This window comes from Sinocyclocheilus grahami, unplaced genomic scaffold (assembly GCF_001515645.1).
Source record: "Sinocyclocheilus grahami isolate Dianchi unplaced genomic scaffold, SAMN03320097.WGS_v1.1 scaffold534.1, whole genome shotgun sequence".
Lineage (NCBI taxonomy): Eukaryota > Metazoa > Chordata > Actinopteri > Cypriniformes > Cyprinidae > Sinocyclocheilus > Sinocyclocheilus grahami.
In genome coordinates, this window is record NW_015505713.1 from 919,705 (window position 1) to 933,815 (window position 14,111).

The 14,111-nt window shown below is 35.8% G+C and overlaps 2 protein-coding genes across 3 annotated transcripts in view; one reads left to right on the top strand and one right to left on the bottom strand.

The window, feature by feature from the left end:
- LOC107555441 (bone morphogenetic protein receptor type-2-like) overlaps window positions 1-2,644 on the bottom strand; it is a 22,573-nt gene extending 19,929 nt beyond the window's left edge. For both annotated transcript variants that reach the window (XM_016238248.1, XM_016238247.1), the window contains exon 1: window positions 1,854-2,644. In XM_016238248.1, coding sequence (XP_016093734.1) covers window positions 1,854-1,929 — 76 coding nt within the window. In that variant the 5' untranslated portion in view covers window positions 1,930-2,644. The remainder of the gene's footprint in view (window positions 1-1,853) is intronic.
- Window positions 2,645-4,506: 1,862 nt separating this feature from the next.
- LOC107555413 (protein FAM117B-like) lies at window positions 4,507-13,236 on the top strand. Its single transcript, XM_016238191.1, has 8 exons — window positions 4,507-4,878; window positions 5,936-6,088; window positions 7,537-7,620; window positions 7,715-7,825; window positions 9,626-9,769; window positions 10,926-11,151; window positions 11,241-11,361; window positions 12,558-13,236. Exons 2-8 carry the CDS (start codon window positions 6,068-6,070, stop codon window positions 12,844-12,846), a joined length of 996 nt encoding a protein of 331 aa, XP_016093677.1. The 5' UTR covers window positions 4,507-4,878; window positions 5,936-6,067; the 3' UTR covers window positions 12,847-13,236.
- The last annotated feature ends 875 nt before the right edge of the window (window positions 13,237-14,111 follow it).

The following is a 14,111-nucleotide window of genomic DNA, read 5'->3' on the forward strand; positions in this document are numbered from 1 at the left end:
GGGGCTTTGTTATGATAGGACAGTTAGTTGACAGGAAGCAAAGTGGAAGAAAGTGAGGGGGGACAGGGTCAGGAAAACTCCACAAGCTGGGACTTGAACTCGGGACACCTAAAGAGCAACAGTGTTATACACTGTAAAAAATGACCGTGAATTTAACGGTAAAAGACTGTAAAAATGCTACAGTAAAATCCTGTTAAATGGTTAACGGTAAATTTCCCTACTATATACAGTGAAAAACTGTATTGGACATTACATGTATTGGACATTAATTTTGGAAGTGATAAAGACCGTATAATTTACAGTGAATAACCGTAAATTTCCATTCTCAGAATTCCCCGCGTTACATTTCAAGTTTGATGTTTTTTTTGTTGAAATAACTGTTTCTTATTAGTTTTTTCTTATCAGTTTTGTATAATAGAGTTGTGTGTTACACCTAATGTTGTTAAATGAATGTTTATTGCATGATTTCAGTTTCATGTGTGTTACCATGATGGTGTTTGGTGTTTGTGTGAATGACACTGTGCACCTTCTATATATGTTATTATTTAAAAGCTGCTTGTGATGGGTTTTGCTTCATCGTGTGACTTTCTCATCACCACCTGTATTTAGTGGTTATCAGTGTATTACAAAGGTTCAAAACAGATTTCAGTACTTCAATAGGTTGGTATATTAACATTATATCAGTTAATGAAATTACGGTATTTAACTGTAAATTTAAGTTAAAACCGTAAAATCTAAAACGTTGCTACCGTATTTTTTACGGTAAAATTCCGGCAACCACAGCTGCCGTTTTTTTTACCGTAAATTTTACTGATTTTTTTTTTACAGTGTAGGTCAGTGTGCTGCCCACGAAGCTATCGGCGGCACCCAAAAACATTCTTTAATCGTTTTAGCTAATGATAACAGCTCTATTCATATAATTGAAGTCTAATAATCAAGCTATCATTGTGTCACTGTAGCAAAAATAAAATTGTCCTACATACTGGTTGTAAAAACACTTTGACTGACTGACTGAGTTTGATACTGCTCTACAACCAATAACAACACTACTTTAATGGCACCATAGTAACTACAAATCTGAGGCTGGCGTGAATCTGAAGTGGACATAAGCAAGCTTTTAAGGTTCTTGAGTGGTGTACTGTCCTCAGATATCTGTCTGAGCAGATATTTGGCTCTGGTTAAAGTCCGGATGGTCAGACTGCAGGGTTAACTGTGGAGAAGGCCCATCTGCAAGCCATAATGTGCCTATTTAAGCATCAAACCGCAAGATGAGAAATTAAGTTTCATGCTTGTCTTAACAGCTAATCAGTGTTTAGCCTTTATTCTCCCTACATGAACCATGAGCAGGGTCAGCTCTTATCTTATCTGTGTGAAGCTCAGTAGCTCTGCAGCTCAGCTCAGTGCCAGAAAGAGCACACACACACACACACACACACATACACACACAAACATAAAAGAGAGATATATATATATTTAAATGGACGTATAAACACAGATACAAAGGCACAATTGTTTATATATATACATCCACACAGACGAGGACACAAAAAAGTGCAGATCTCTTGACTCACACACACCTACTCGCTTTGTTACTTATCCACAAATACACAAACACACACACACACACACTCACTCAGGAAATTAAGAGTTCCTGATGGATGTGGGTGGCAGTAAATTCACCACAAAACTGGCAGGACACAAACACACACACACAGTGTACAATTAATTACGCCTTCACTTTGAGAGGACATGGAGGGATATGGAAACTAGGGTGTGGAACAGCAATTTTACTGTAATTCTATGATATTTACTGCCATTCTTTCTATTGCTACTATCGGTTAACTATTACTTACCAGCCACAGGACCCAGAAGAACCACCATGGCAATCAGTCCAATGTGAAGAATTGTTATTCGGGCTTCGACTGCCATGTTTTTTCTTTTCTTTTCTTTTCTCCTCCTCTTCGAAGACAATATATTCTGATTTATTCTGTTACTTGTACAGCTGTCTAGGCTTCAGACTGCAGTCATGCAAGAATATTAGTGCTTTAGAGTGTCCAGCATCACACATTTTTTTCAAAACAGCAGCAAAAGCAAGTTGTTCCTTTTAGAATGGCAATGAAATAGAAAAAAAACTATCTTAAATATCTTGCATTAACCTTTGCATTGCTTTTTTACCCCCCCTCCAGCAGGAAGCATCAAATGTTACCAGCTGATGACAGCTTAATCTGTCTACTGAGAGTCTGTGTCGGTTGTAACAAACCAAATTAACAAATCACATCAAACTTTGTTTCCCCCTTTGTTCCAAAGCAGGCGCCCCATACATTTGCCTAATCAGAGTTTAGCGCAGTTATATGGGACATCCCGAGAGCGCAAGTCTCCTCGATGGAAACACAGTTTGTGGTACAGGGTAACATCCGTTGCGTGACTCCCGACTATTAAAATGTCCATTTGTCGTCATATTCCTCGCGTTCGTTATCTTTTGATCTTCGCTTCAGGAATTTTCTCTGTTTCCATGATTCATTGAGCTGGGGAACTGTACGTTTTGCGTTTTTCGTCCGTACTCCAAACAAGGGGAACGGCAACAGAAGACGGCCAGGAAGGAACAGCAGACCAGACAGCGACTGGAAACGCCTCGTCTTCAGATTGTCTCCGGGATCCGTTTGTTCGATGTGGGGGCCGATTTATAAGAGAAAAGAGGCGAGGCGCCCTCATGCGGCAGACTGAGAGAATGACACCTCAGGAAGACACAGGAAAATATAAAGGCTGACAAATAAACACTGCCCTTAAGAGGAGAGCTGTAATTGTTTTTTTACTGAGCTGTAAATTCTTGTTTTAAAATGACCTAGACAACCAGTTTATATATATATAATATAATATAGTATAATTTACATGTACATTACATTTAGTCATTTAGCAGACACTTTTATCCAAAGCGACTTACAAATTAGGACAGTAGAAGCAATCAAAATCAACAAAAGAGCAATAATATGTAAGTGCTGTGACAAGTCTCAGTTAGCCTAATGCAGTATGCAAGGGTTTTTTATATAATAAATAAAAATAAAGTATATAGAATAGAGAGAAAAGAAAATAGGGAACATTAGTGTTAGAGTGTCTTTTTTAAATATAAAAAGAAAACAAGTCAAACGAATAGCTAGTGTTGGAGGGGCATTTTTTTATAATAAATAAAAAGAAAACAAGTAAGATAGAAATAAAATAGAAAGTGCAAGTGAGGGTCAAGTGTTTTTTTTTTTTTTAATAAATAATAAAAAAACAAATATATCAAATAGAGTTAGAATAGAGAGTGCTAGAGTTAGAGGGTCAATTGAAGATATAGAAGAGATGTGTTTTTAGCCATTTATAATTCACAAATATCTTATTTATATAAATTATAATTGAAATATCATTTAGTTAAAAATAAACAATTATATTATAGACAAGAAACATGTTTGTTTTACCTGTTTATATATATATATATAGGATGACTGGAACATAAAACACTTTGTGTGTGTGTGTGTGTGTGTGTATATATATATATATATAGGTGGACAAAGTACTCAACTCCATTACTTGAGTGAAAGTACAGATACCGCTGGTTAAATATTACTCCATTACAAGTAAAAGTTGTAAAGACAGATTTTTACTTAAGTAAAAGTACCGAAGTACTTGCTTTTAAAAGTACTTAAGTACCAAAAGTAAATTTCCTTTTTTATGTCAATGCACTGTTTTATTGTTGTACGTAATACTTGCAATACCTCTGAAGCAACTTACAATACATTACACCTACTGAATACACTGACTAGCTTGTAGTATCTTTGAAATAAAGAGCTTTTAGAATGTTAAAAACCTATGGGGGGAAAAAACTAAACATAAATAAATATATAAATAAATAAATATTTAACACCCCTACCCACCCCCACAAAAGCAGGATGGTAGTGATCGCACACAGCTCTGACAGTGTGTGCACACATCTATGTGTAGCCATTCATCCACATTTGAACAGAGCATCTTTTTAATTATATTGTAATATTACATAATATATACTATTAAAATATTATAGACATTTTTTATTTTATTATATCATATTTATTTGATTTGATTTGATTTAAATATTATAATTATATTATTAATATAATTAAAATACCAAATATTATATGACTGTTCTCAGTTGTACTGAGTGTGCAAAAAAACAAATATATAGGCCTACCTGCATATGTAACTATATATTTTGCTCTTGTGTGCATAATTTCACATTTTCAATAGAATAATAGTATGCTTCTATTTTCTGGTGAATTTTCTTACATTTGTTATCAATTGTAAAAACGATTACATTACGAATAGGACTACATACATCTATGCGTTACTGAATATAGCCTACGTTGTGTATTGTACCTGTGACTTGATATGTTTATAGCGTGATAGCGCCCGTCTCTGGAGCAGACATCAGCAGCACGGAGGAAAACAGCACCACGCGCCTCAGCAACAGTAACGTAGTCTAACTCAACGCCAGCTGTCCTCTGAGTCTGAGGGGGGCCCTTACCGCCCCTCCCCAAAAGACATGTCTGCAACCGCATAAACCAGAGAATTTCGAGCCTATTATCCTTCAGCTGATGAGGACCAATTCATGAATTCACTCGCTTCGATATTACAGCCCCAGCATCACCTTTACGCAGCGACAGCCCATCGACCACCCGCAGCGCAGCAACGCCCATAGCAACGGCGCTGCGCATCCTCAATCTGTTTCTCTGACCCAGCAACACCGACAGCCAACCTGCTTTCCGACGACCTTCTGAACGCTGGATCCATATCACACCGTTGTGTTTTTCTTTTTATCGCAAACCATGAACGCGCCGTGTGCGGTTATTGTCTCATCAGTCAAAGGTGCGTATATGAAACACCGTGCGCTCGTTTATCAATGCATTGCATGTTATTGTTCTATGGTGGATGCTGTTTTTGCACGCCGAATAATTTAATCCATGAAACTATTGTAGATTATGAATAATGTGACCAGTGTAATCTATAAAGCATTGGCACAAACCGAGATGCATGCGGTTCATCGTCTTGTTTTCGTTGTTGCTGAGCGCGGGGCGCGGTGCTGCAGATTTCACGCTGATGCGACTCTGCGTCTGCTGCGATCATTTAATAATCCATCGGCAAAAACTATTCTAAACGCCTAAATAGAGTTTTGACATGTATGCAAAATTATTTGTTTCGTTGATGCAGCAATTTTATGTTATATGTATATAATGGTTTGGATGTTTTATTTGAATGGCGAATTATTTCACCAAAGATTTAATTTCATTAATACATTTAATTAATTTGGTCTTGCAGCGTGTTCTGCATTGCATTAACATTACACCTTATCTAAATCGGTTGCCATGGCAAACACCATGGCTAAAAACAGGCTTTAGGGGGCACTATGTGGGTAAACAACATTACGTTTTAAACAACAACCATTACAATCGCTCAGCCTTCAGCTGACTGTAGGCTGTCTTGCAATGTTTTACATGAATGCATAACAATCTTACAGAACGTCAAACCAGGACACAGATGTGGTGAATTTTACAAAGTGACCTCAGTGATCTTGTGTTTTTGTTGGTTTATACATGGTAGGAACAGACAAAGGGAGAAAAAGATGTGTGTAGTGAAGAATAATACGATTGCGGAGAATGTAGAATATAAATGGGGAACAGAGGTTAAAACAAAATGGAGCCACACATGATGGATTAAGAGATAATGGATAGAGGCCAAGAGATAATGATTGTTTTATTGCAGGAGAGGGGGGTAAAAGCTGGGTCAGCTGGTCAGCAGTTTTTGCTGTGCAGAATAAAAAAAGATTTTAAAATTACCTAAAATATTGATATATACATACAGTATATATTAATGTTTATGGGTCTATATATAAAATATACTTCTTTTTTGTCTCTTTTTACCTTAGTCCCTGGTCATTTCGAAAGCCCTTCCTCCAGCTGAAACAATAAGGGATCCTCCTCCCTTCAACTCACCTGTAAGTTCTGGCCTATCAAGGACCTGGCAGCGGCACGGGAGCTCCGCCCACCACACCCTCTAAATGAGGGACAAGGCCACCCAGGTGAGACATTTATGCCGTTTAAATGCTATGTATGTATGTAACACTTACATACACTAAATGATCAAAATTATACCATAAGAAGAGAGAGAAATATATATATATACAGTATACACACACACACACTACTGCAAAACGATTAATTGCGATTAATCGCATTCAAAATAAATGTTTATATTTACATACTATGTGTGTATATATATTTATACTTGTATATAATTAATATTATATATAAATATAAATATTTATATATAAATCTAACATACAGTATTTTCCTTAATATATACATGTATGTGTGTGTATTTATATATACATAATAATAAATATGCACAGTACACACACATATAGTGTGTAAACATAAACTTTTATTTTGAATGCGATTAATCGTTTTGCAGCTCTAATAAACAATAGGCAGAGGCGGACAGTAGTGAAGTATTTTTACTCTGCTTTAAAAGTACTTTTCAAGTGTCTGTACTTTATCAGAGTGTTTTTCTTTAGAAAACTTTACTTCACAACATTCCAAAGCATAATATTGTACTTGTTACTGCACTACGTTTCATATGAAATATCATTGAATACTTAATTTTATTAGAAATCAAGTAAAAGTAATTCAAAGATTTACTTGAGAACAAGAAAGTGCTACATTGTTATTGTTCTTAAGTATTAAAGATAAAACAAACAACAACTTTCATTTATGAAATTTAGAGCAGTAAAGAGTATGATATTATGCTTTGGACTGTAGTGAAAGAAAGGTTTACAAAGAAAAACATTCTGATAAACTACAGATACTTTTTTAATTTACTTGAGTAAAGTAAAAATACTTCACTACTGTCCGCCTCTGACAGTAGGCCTATCATCTTCTTAACATTTGTGAAAAAACAGGGATCATTTTGTTTGTCTCAAGGCTGATAAATACACTGCCTTTAGAGTACCTGTAATTTACCAATTTTAATATTATTTAGTAAAATATATAGGCAAGAAGCATGTTTTATATATTATTTATATATTATGGATTATTTTAAATTATAATTAAATATATAATAGTATACCAAATATATAATGAAACAATGAGCTCAAATGTATATTACACACAAGCATAAGGTTTTTTACACACAAGCACCCTGGTATATTTTCTTTTTGTCCATGAGTTATAGGGTGCAAAAAGGTTGTTTCATAATTTTTCTTAGCATGCAAAAATGCAATTTAAAAAAAAAAAAAGATTATAAGTTACTGTGAAAGTTTATAGTTATTGTGGTTGTTATGCTGAAAAAAAGATGAAGAAGAAGCATGTGAATCAAATGTTCTTGAAGCCATACGATAGCTTTCTGTGGAAAAAAAGACTGAATAATCTTCCCCTTCCTTGTGCCGATTTATGAATGAATCAGTCAATGCTTGAATTGTTTGGTCCAATCTCTGTTCTTCGCTCATTCTCTCTCTCTTTTCCTTGTCAGACCCCTAAGGCCTGGGTAGATGAGCGGAGGAGAGGCTCTCATAAGCGATCGGCTTCCTGCGGCAGCACTGACCAGCTGAAAGAGGTGAGACATCTAGAGCTATTATAACATGTGCTGATCCACCCTCCTCTTTTTTATGTACTATGCTATTCATCATCTCTGTTTTGACTTCTTTTAGATTGCAAAATTGCGACAACAGCTCCAGCGGAGCAAACGCAGCAGCCGCCATCGCCGGGACAAAGACCGCAAATCCCCCTTTAATGGCAACCATGCCATCATCCAATCACAGGTGGGCTTCATCGCATTCCAGCAGCCACCATTTGTGCTTGTGTGTGAATGTACATCATTAATAGTACCTCCATAACCTGGGCTAGTACACGCTGCAGAATAGAAGTAGGCCAAACATCTGGAGAATTTAATAGCGCCCCACTTTCCTGCATATCTGTCCCAATTTTGTGGTTTCTCTGGCCTCTCGGAGACTGGGGGACAGGATTGTCCCAAAGGACAGTAGCTGGTTTTAGAGTAGATTACAAAGACAGTGTCCTCTTGCAGCCTGCCTTCACCAGCACAGCCTTTGGATTCATAAGTCAACACATTGTATTTCAATACGTGTGCATTTTTATAACATTTGTGCAATTAATTATACATGACACCTCAGCAGTATACAGCCACCTAGCATGAAAATAAGCACCCTTAGTAGAAGACATTTTATTGTTTACTTGAAGGAATATTTCAGGTTTAGTACAAGTTAAGCTCAATCATTAGCATTTGTCATCTAATGTTGACTACCACAACAATAATTTAGACTTAAGGGTTGAGGATATGGTGAGGTACTTACAATTAATTATAAGTACTCACATTAACCATTGCTCAAGGAAATTTTGCGAAATTCAGTCATTTAGGAATCTGCATGATCGAAAATTTCACATGAGGCTGGAACAGATTTCACATCAGGTTCAGACTTTTCACGCAAATTTGCTGCATTGACCAACAGATCTACACTATTAAAAGTGGACAATGGTCCTTTTTGCAAGTGAATTTTCAGTTAAATTTCACTAAGGTGAAATCCTTATAGGGTTGAACGTTTTTAGGGGTGTAGGCAAAATTATACAATTAAAAAAAAAACATACAAAAGGTCAGAGAGCAATTTTTCCACATTAAAATCATGTAAGGGGCCATTTACACAGATTGAGTTTTTGCTTTGAAAAATGCAAGATACAGGCAGTGAATGGTGAAAAACACAAACGTTTTTTTTTTAAAGTTGAACTTATTTGAACTTGAAACAGCGTTTTGAGAACACCATGTCATGCGCAAGATTGTGCAAAAGAAACAAGATACGAGTGTAATGGTCTATTTTGTGCATGTTTACATAGAAAAACAATGGAAAAGTAGTGCAGTGGAATGAAAAAAACATGCACAATGCACATATTGTGGCTATACTACTAAATAATGGAAGCAAGTATTTCAGCATTTACAGATGGGCTCCATTCACTTCCATTTGCTTCACTGTAATCCAGATTTTTGCTTTTTTTTAAAGAAGGAAGACGCGGAAACTAGTTTTTGTATGCCACAATTTCCATAGATTAAGCTTAATTCATACCAAACCTGGAATATTCCTTTGTGTTTTGAAGATAGGAGAGGTTTTGTCAATACACCTCAAAAGCCAAGAGGACTCATACTTGTTTCTGAGAAATGCAACACACAGAGAAAGAAAAAAAGGCAACATTTTGGCTATCCATAACCATAAATGGCTAAAATCATAAGAGCATGGAGAAAATATTTAGAAAGAGCACTTACATCACACTATACTCAAAATAAGCACCCTCAAGCTCAGCAGTAACGGGCTCTCAATGGTAATGCTCTCTGTAGTCGGTGGTTTGTGTATAATGATGGAGCTTAGCCTGGCAGAATGTTTGATTTTTGGCAGTGGAGAGACTGTAGAGATTGTGTATGTGTGGGCTTAGCGTGTGTGGGAGTCGTTCTAACAGGATTACACAGAAGGCTGGTTTCCCCTACAGCAGGAATGTTTGTGGACCCATACACACATTTCTGAAGAAGCATTGTACCCTTTCCTCTTTTTCACTCTCAGTCTCAGATGCCTAAAACCATCCTGATTCCCATCCCCATCTCTAAGTCCACACCTCCCAGATTTCGGAACAGCATAGAGGGGCTCAACCAGGAGATTGAACGCATCATTATCCGGGACACTGTGGAGAGAGATGAGATCATAGTAGTGAGTGCATCTCAACAACTTTTTTTTTTCAGCAACTACAAGTAAGAAACCAGAGACATTTATCAAAATATATCAATTTTCATTGTGTTATCGTGGGTGGGTTCCCTATACTATAATTATGGTTAATAATTATGATGCTTTTAATAGTTTTAATACAGTTCTCCAAAACTCACATTATGAAAAATAGTAAATAGTAATGACTGCAAATCGCAAACTGTATCGAAACTGTATTCTAACAAAATTATGACTTTACAAAAACACAATAGACATGAGAACATATGATAAATAAAACTGTATTTAACAAATAGTTTTAACATTTTGTGATTCTATTTCATATTTTAACTTTCACAAACTGTGAATATATTGTTTAAAGTAATTACCACTTTTTAACTTTTCAAATCTTATTTTATGCTTTCAGAGCACGAAGAATGTCCTTTCTGCAAATGTTCTTGTTGCAGTTGTAATTTAGTTGATTTTTTTATTCATATCAAGGTGACATTATTCTACTAACTCTTCAACCACTGATCATTAAAAGGACATTTAAAAAAATAAAATAAAATAACAAATTAGTATTACCTAGCATGTTGCCTTAATCAAACATGTTTATTATCTGGAACATTGAGTTTACCTGTTTTTTCAGGTAAACACTGTTAAAAAGAGATTAAACAAAACTGGAAAGAAATGTAATGGTTCGGGGAGAAATACGAGATTTTTTTGGTGCATGCATACCAGTGAATTATTCATGAGATATATCATAAATCTAATCAAGGAGAACAGACTGCAAATGTGCAGCATGTGTTGCTTTTTTCATATTGTATACAGCATAATCACATGTCACATTAAAATATCAAGCTTACATTATTCTCCTGACATCTAAAGGAAATCGTACAGTTCATTCAGTCAAACTGATGGATAAGGATTATGATTATGATTTGCAATTATTTGTTTCAGTCTTTTTGAACAGTACTTCTCCAAACCAAAAGTGCCTCCCCTAATTTAAAACACAAGATCCTCATTAGGAAAAAGGTGGATAGGGACTATAATAAAGCTTATCGGCGCACAATCAATACTAATGTGATGTTTGGTGGAATCCAATTAACAAGAATTGCTTTTGTCCTACGCATCCTAATGAAGCAAATGTGCATATGTGTTTTAGCCACAGGACGTTCCTGATGGGCACCGCGCGCCCCCGCCCCTCCCCCAGCGCAGCAGCAGCATACGCAGTATTGACACACAGACGCCCTCCAACGGCGGCCTCGGCAGTAACCGTAGCAACAGCAGCAGCCGGGCTGACTCTGTCTCACCGTCGTACCTCAGCATCCTCAACGACACGGTCGGAAACAGCCCGCTCGATGACACGCACAACGAGAGCAAAGAAAGAGGTCAGAAGCACACCCAGCATCACCATCGTCATCACAATAACCTAACATCAAACTATATGAATCCTAAATATTCCTTTTTCCTGTCTTAGACCTAGGACCTTGGTCTCCTCTGCCCAAATATGCTTCATCTCCAAAGCCCAACAACAGCTATATGTTCAAACGTGAGCCTCCGGAGGGCTGCGAGAGAGTTAAAGCTTTTGAAGAAAACCAGTGAGTAAACCGCTTTGTAGACATTTGGTCTGTATGTTGGTGTCTTTTACCTATGAATAAAGTATAAAATAGGGTTTGAAACTAAGTGTTTTTTTTTCAATTTCAACACAGAGTCAGTTGAAGCAGCTATACATTTAGAAAATGTCATTTGTCCAAAATGTTATGAGCTATTTAATGTTTTATGTTTATGTATTGCATTTTTTTTTTCAACCGTGTTAGCAAAATATTTGTTTGAATACTGTTTAAAAAAGGTCTGTGATTTTGTTATTTTGTAAATAAATAAATAAACAGAATACGAAATATATGAAATAATGATAGATATGAAATAAATTCAAATAAAATACATTTAGAAATAAATTATAGCTAAGAAAATTAGGTAACAGGGTTGTAGATTCAGCCCAAATGAAGCTGTAATTACAGCAATTACGGACTAGCTACTTTGGAATCAAATATTTGTAGTTTGATAAAAACAAAACCTATAAATTAAAGACAAATATTTGTTTGATCATTTTTCCCAAAAATTATGGAAGCCCATTCTCGCCTTGCTTTGGTAAATCATAACTATGACATTAAAAGTCAAAATTATAACATAGTAAGTCATAAATATGAGGAATAAAAGTCAAAATTATGACAAATTAGACATTATGAGATAAAATCAATTATGACAACATCTTAGTCATAATTATGAGGCTAGTCATAGTCAGTTATATGCCACAAAAAGTCTAAATTATGACATTAAAAGTTGAAACTTTCGGTCACCATTGACTTTTTTATCTCAATTTAAAATTTTGTCAGAATTTTGTCTTAATATGTCATAATTATGATTTATCAAAGCAAAGCAAGATTTTTTTTTTTCTTATTTGGCCAAAATGGGCTTTCATACAAAATAACTTTGGTAACAGAATTGAAAAGTGATTGAAGTGATTGAAAAGTAATTTGTGTAAAACATATATATTTTTTAATTATAAAAGTACTGCTGAGGTGGGCCCTTGGACTTTAAAAAAAGTGATGGTACACTCGTTTGTATCTCATGCGTGGAAAATAGCAAGACTTAGTTATTTTGTAATAAAGGTTTCCTCACATAAAAAAGAATTGTGAGGGATTTAACTGCCAGGAACATTCATATTTTTATCAGTATAAAAGATGCTCATCTTCACGAAAGAGCCATGAACTGGTCTTTCCATCTTCTGTTCCAGGCCAAGGCCTCTCCAAGCGATTCCTCCTTATCTCTGCCCAGACAGAAACAAGGTGAACTTCATTCCCAAAAGCGGCTCTGCTTTCTGCCTGGTGAGCATCTTGAAGCCTCTGCTGCCCACCCAGGAGCTGAACTTCCGTAGCGGGGTGGGATACCGCAGCATCTCCCCGTCATTGGTGCCTCTGGGTGGGGTCGCGGTGAGGAGCCTGTCCCCCTCCATGGGTCCCGTCTTGTCCCGTGGACGTCAGTCACCATGCCTCCCACGACATCTTGAGGAGCCAGAAGGTTAAAACAGAACAGAGGAATCTCAGCTGATGAACAGAGATGCCATTTTTCCCACACTCCTGTATCGTCTGATAGAGTCAGAGCTTTGTTAGGAATTTATTCAAAAACCGGTTCTGAACAACTCCGAGAGATATCAGTCTGAAACTTGAACATGAGTATTTTTTTTGTGTGTGTTCTAAGGGTAATGGTTACGTGTTAAACGAGGATCAAAAGGAGGTTTTCAAGATGGTCTATGTATATAGATGAAACATTTTTAGTATTGCACTGCTTTTTACTTTCTCAACTATTTATTGCATTTTACCATGAAGCCTTTGAATTTTCTTATGTATAGCTGCATCCTTTAACCTAAACAAAAGTTTGGAATAACTAAGATTTTTGAAAGATGTCTCTTAAGCTCACCAAGGCTGTATTTATTTGATTGGAAATACAGTAAAACAGTAATATTGTGAAATAATATTACATTTTAAAATGTGTTCTAAACGTCATTTAGTCCTGTGATGGCAAAGCTGTATTTTCATCATTTTTCAGTATCACATGATCCTTCAGAAATCATTCTAATGTGTTAATTTGGTGCTCCAGAAACCATTTCTTAAAATCATTGTTGAAAACAGTTTTGAAGAAATTAATAAATTCATTATTTTATTCAGCAAGGATGCATTAAACTGATCAAAAGTGACAGTAAAGACATTGATAATGTTACAAAACATTTGTGTTTCAAATAAATGACATCTTTGACATCAAATAATCCAGAAAAAAGGATTTCCACAAAAATATTATGAAGCTGTTTTCATCATTAGTAATAATAAGAACTGTTATTAATAGAGTACCTATAGTAATTCTGAAGGGTCATGTGACACTGAAGACTGGAGTAATGCCTGCTGAAAATTCAGCTTTGACATCACAGGAATACATTATATTTTAAAATATATTAACATAGAAACCAGTTCTTTTAAATAGAATTTACAGTTACTACTGTATTTTAATCAAATAAATCCAGCTTTGGTGAGTATAAGAGACTTCTTTTAAAAACACAAAAAAAAAAATCTGAATTTTTCCAAACTTTTGACCTGTTGTGTAAATGTAAGTGATTTGATTTACTAGGGAAATTGAGGTTTTAGGTCACAGTTTTGCTTGCTTATAGTTTACATGCAGTTTGAATAGTCCTGGAAAAACAACTGGAAATGTTGTAGCAGACTTGAGGAGGACTAACAAATGTGCCTGACTCCCTCCACTCGTTCGTGGACCCCATTTGCATACAGTCTGTCCCTAC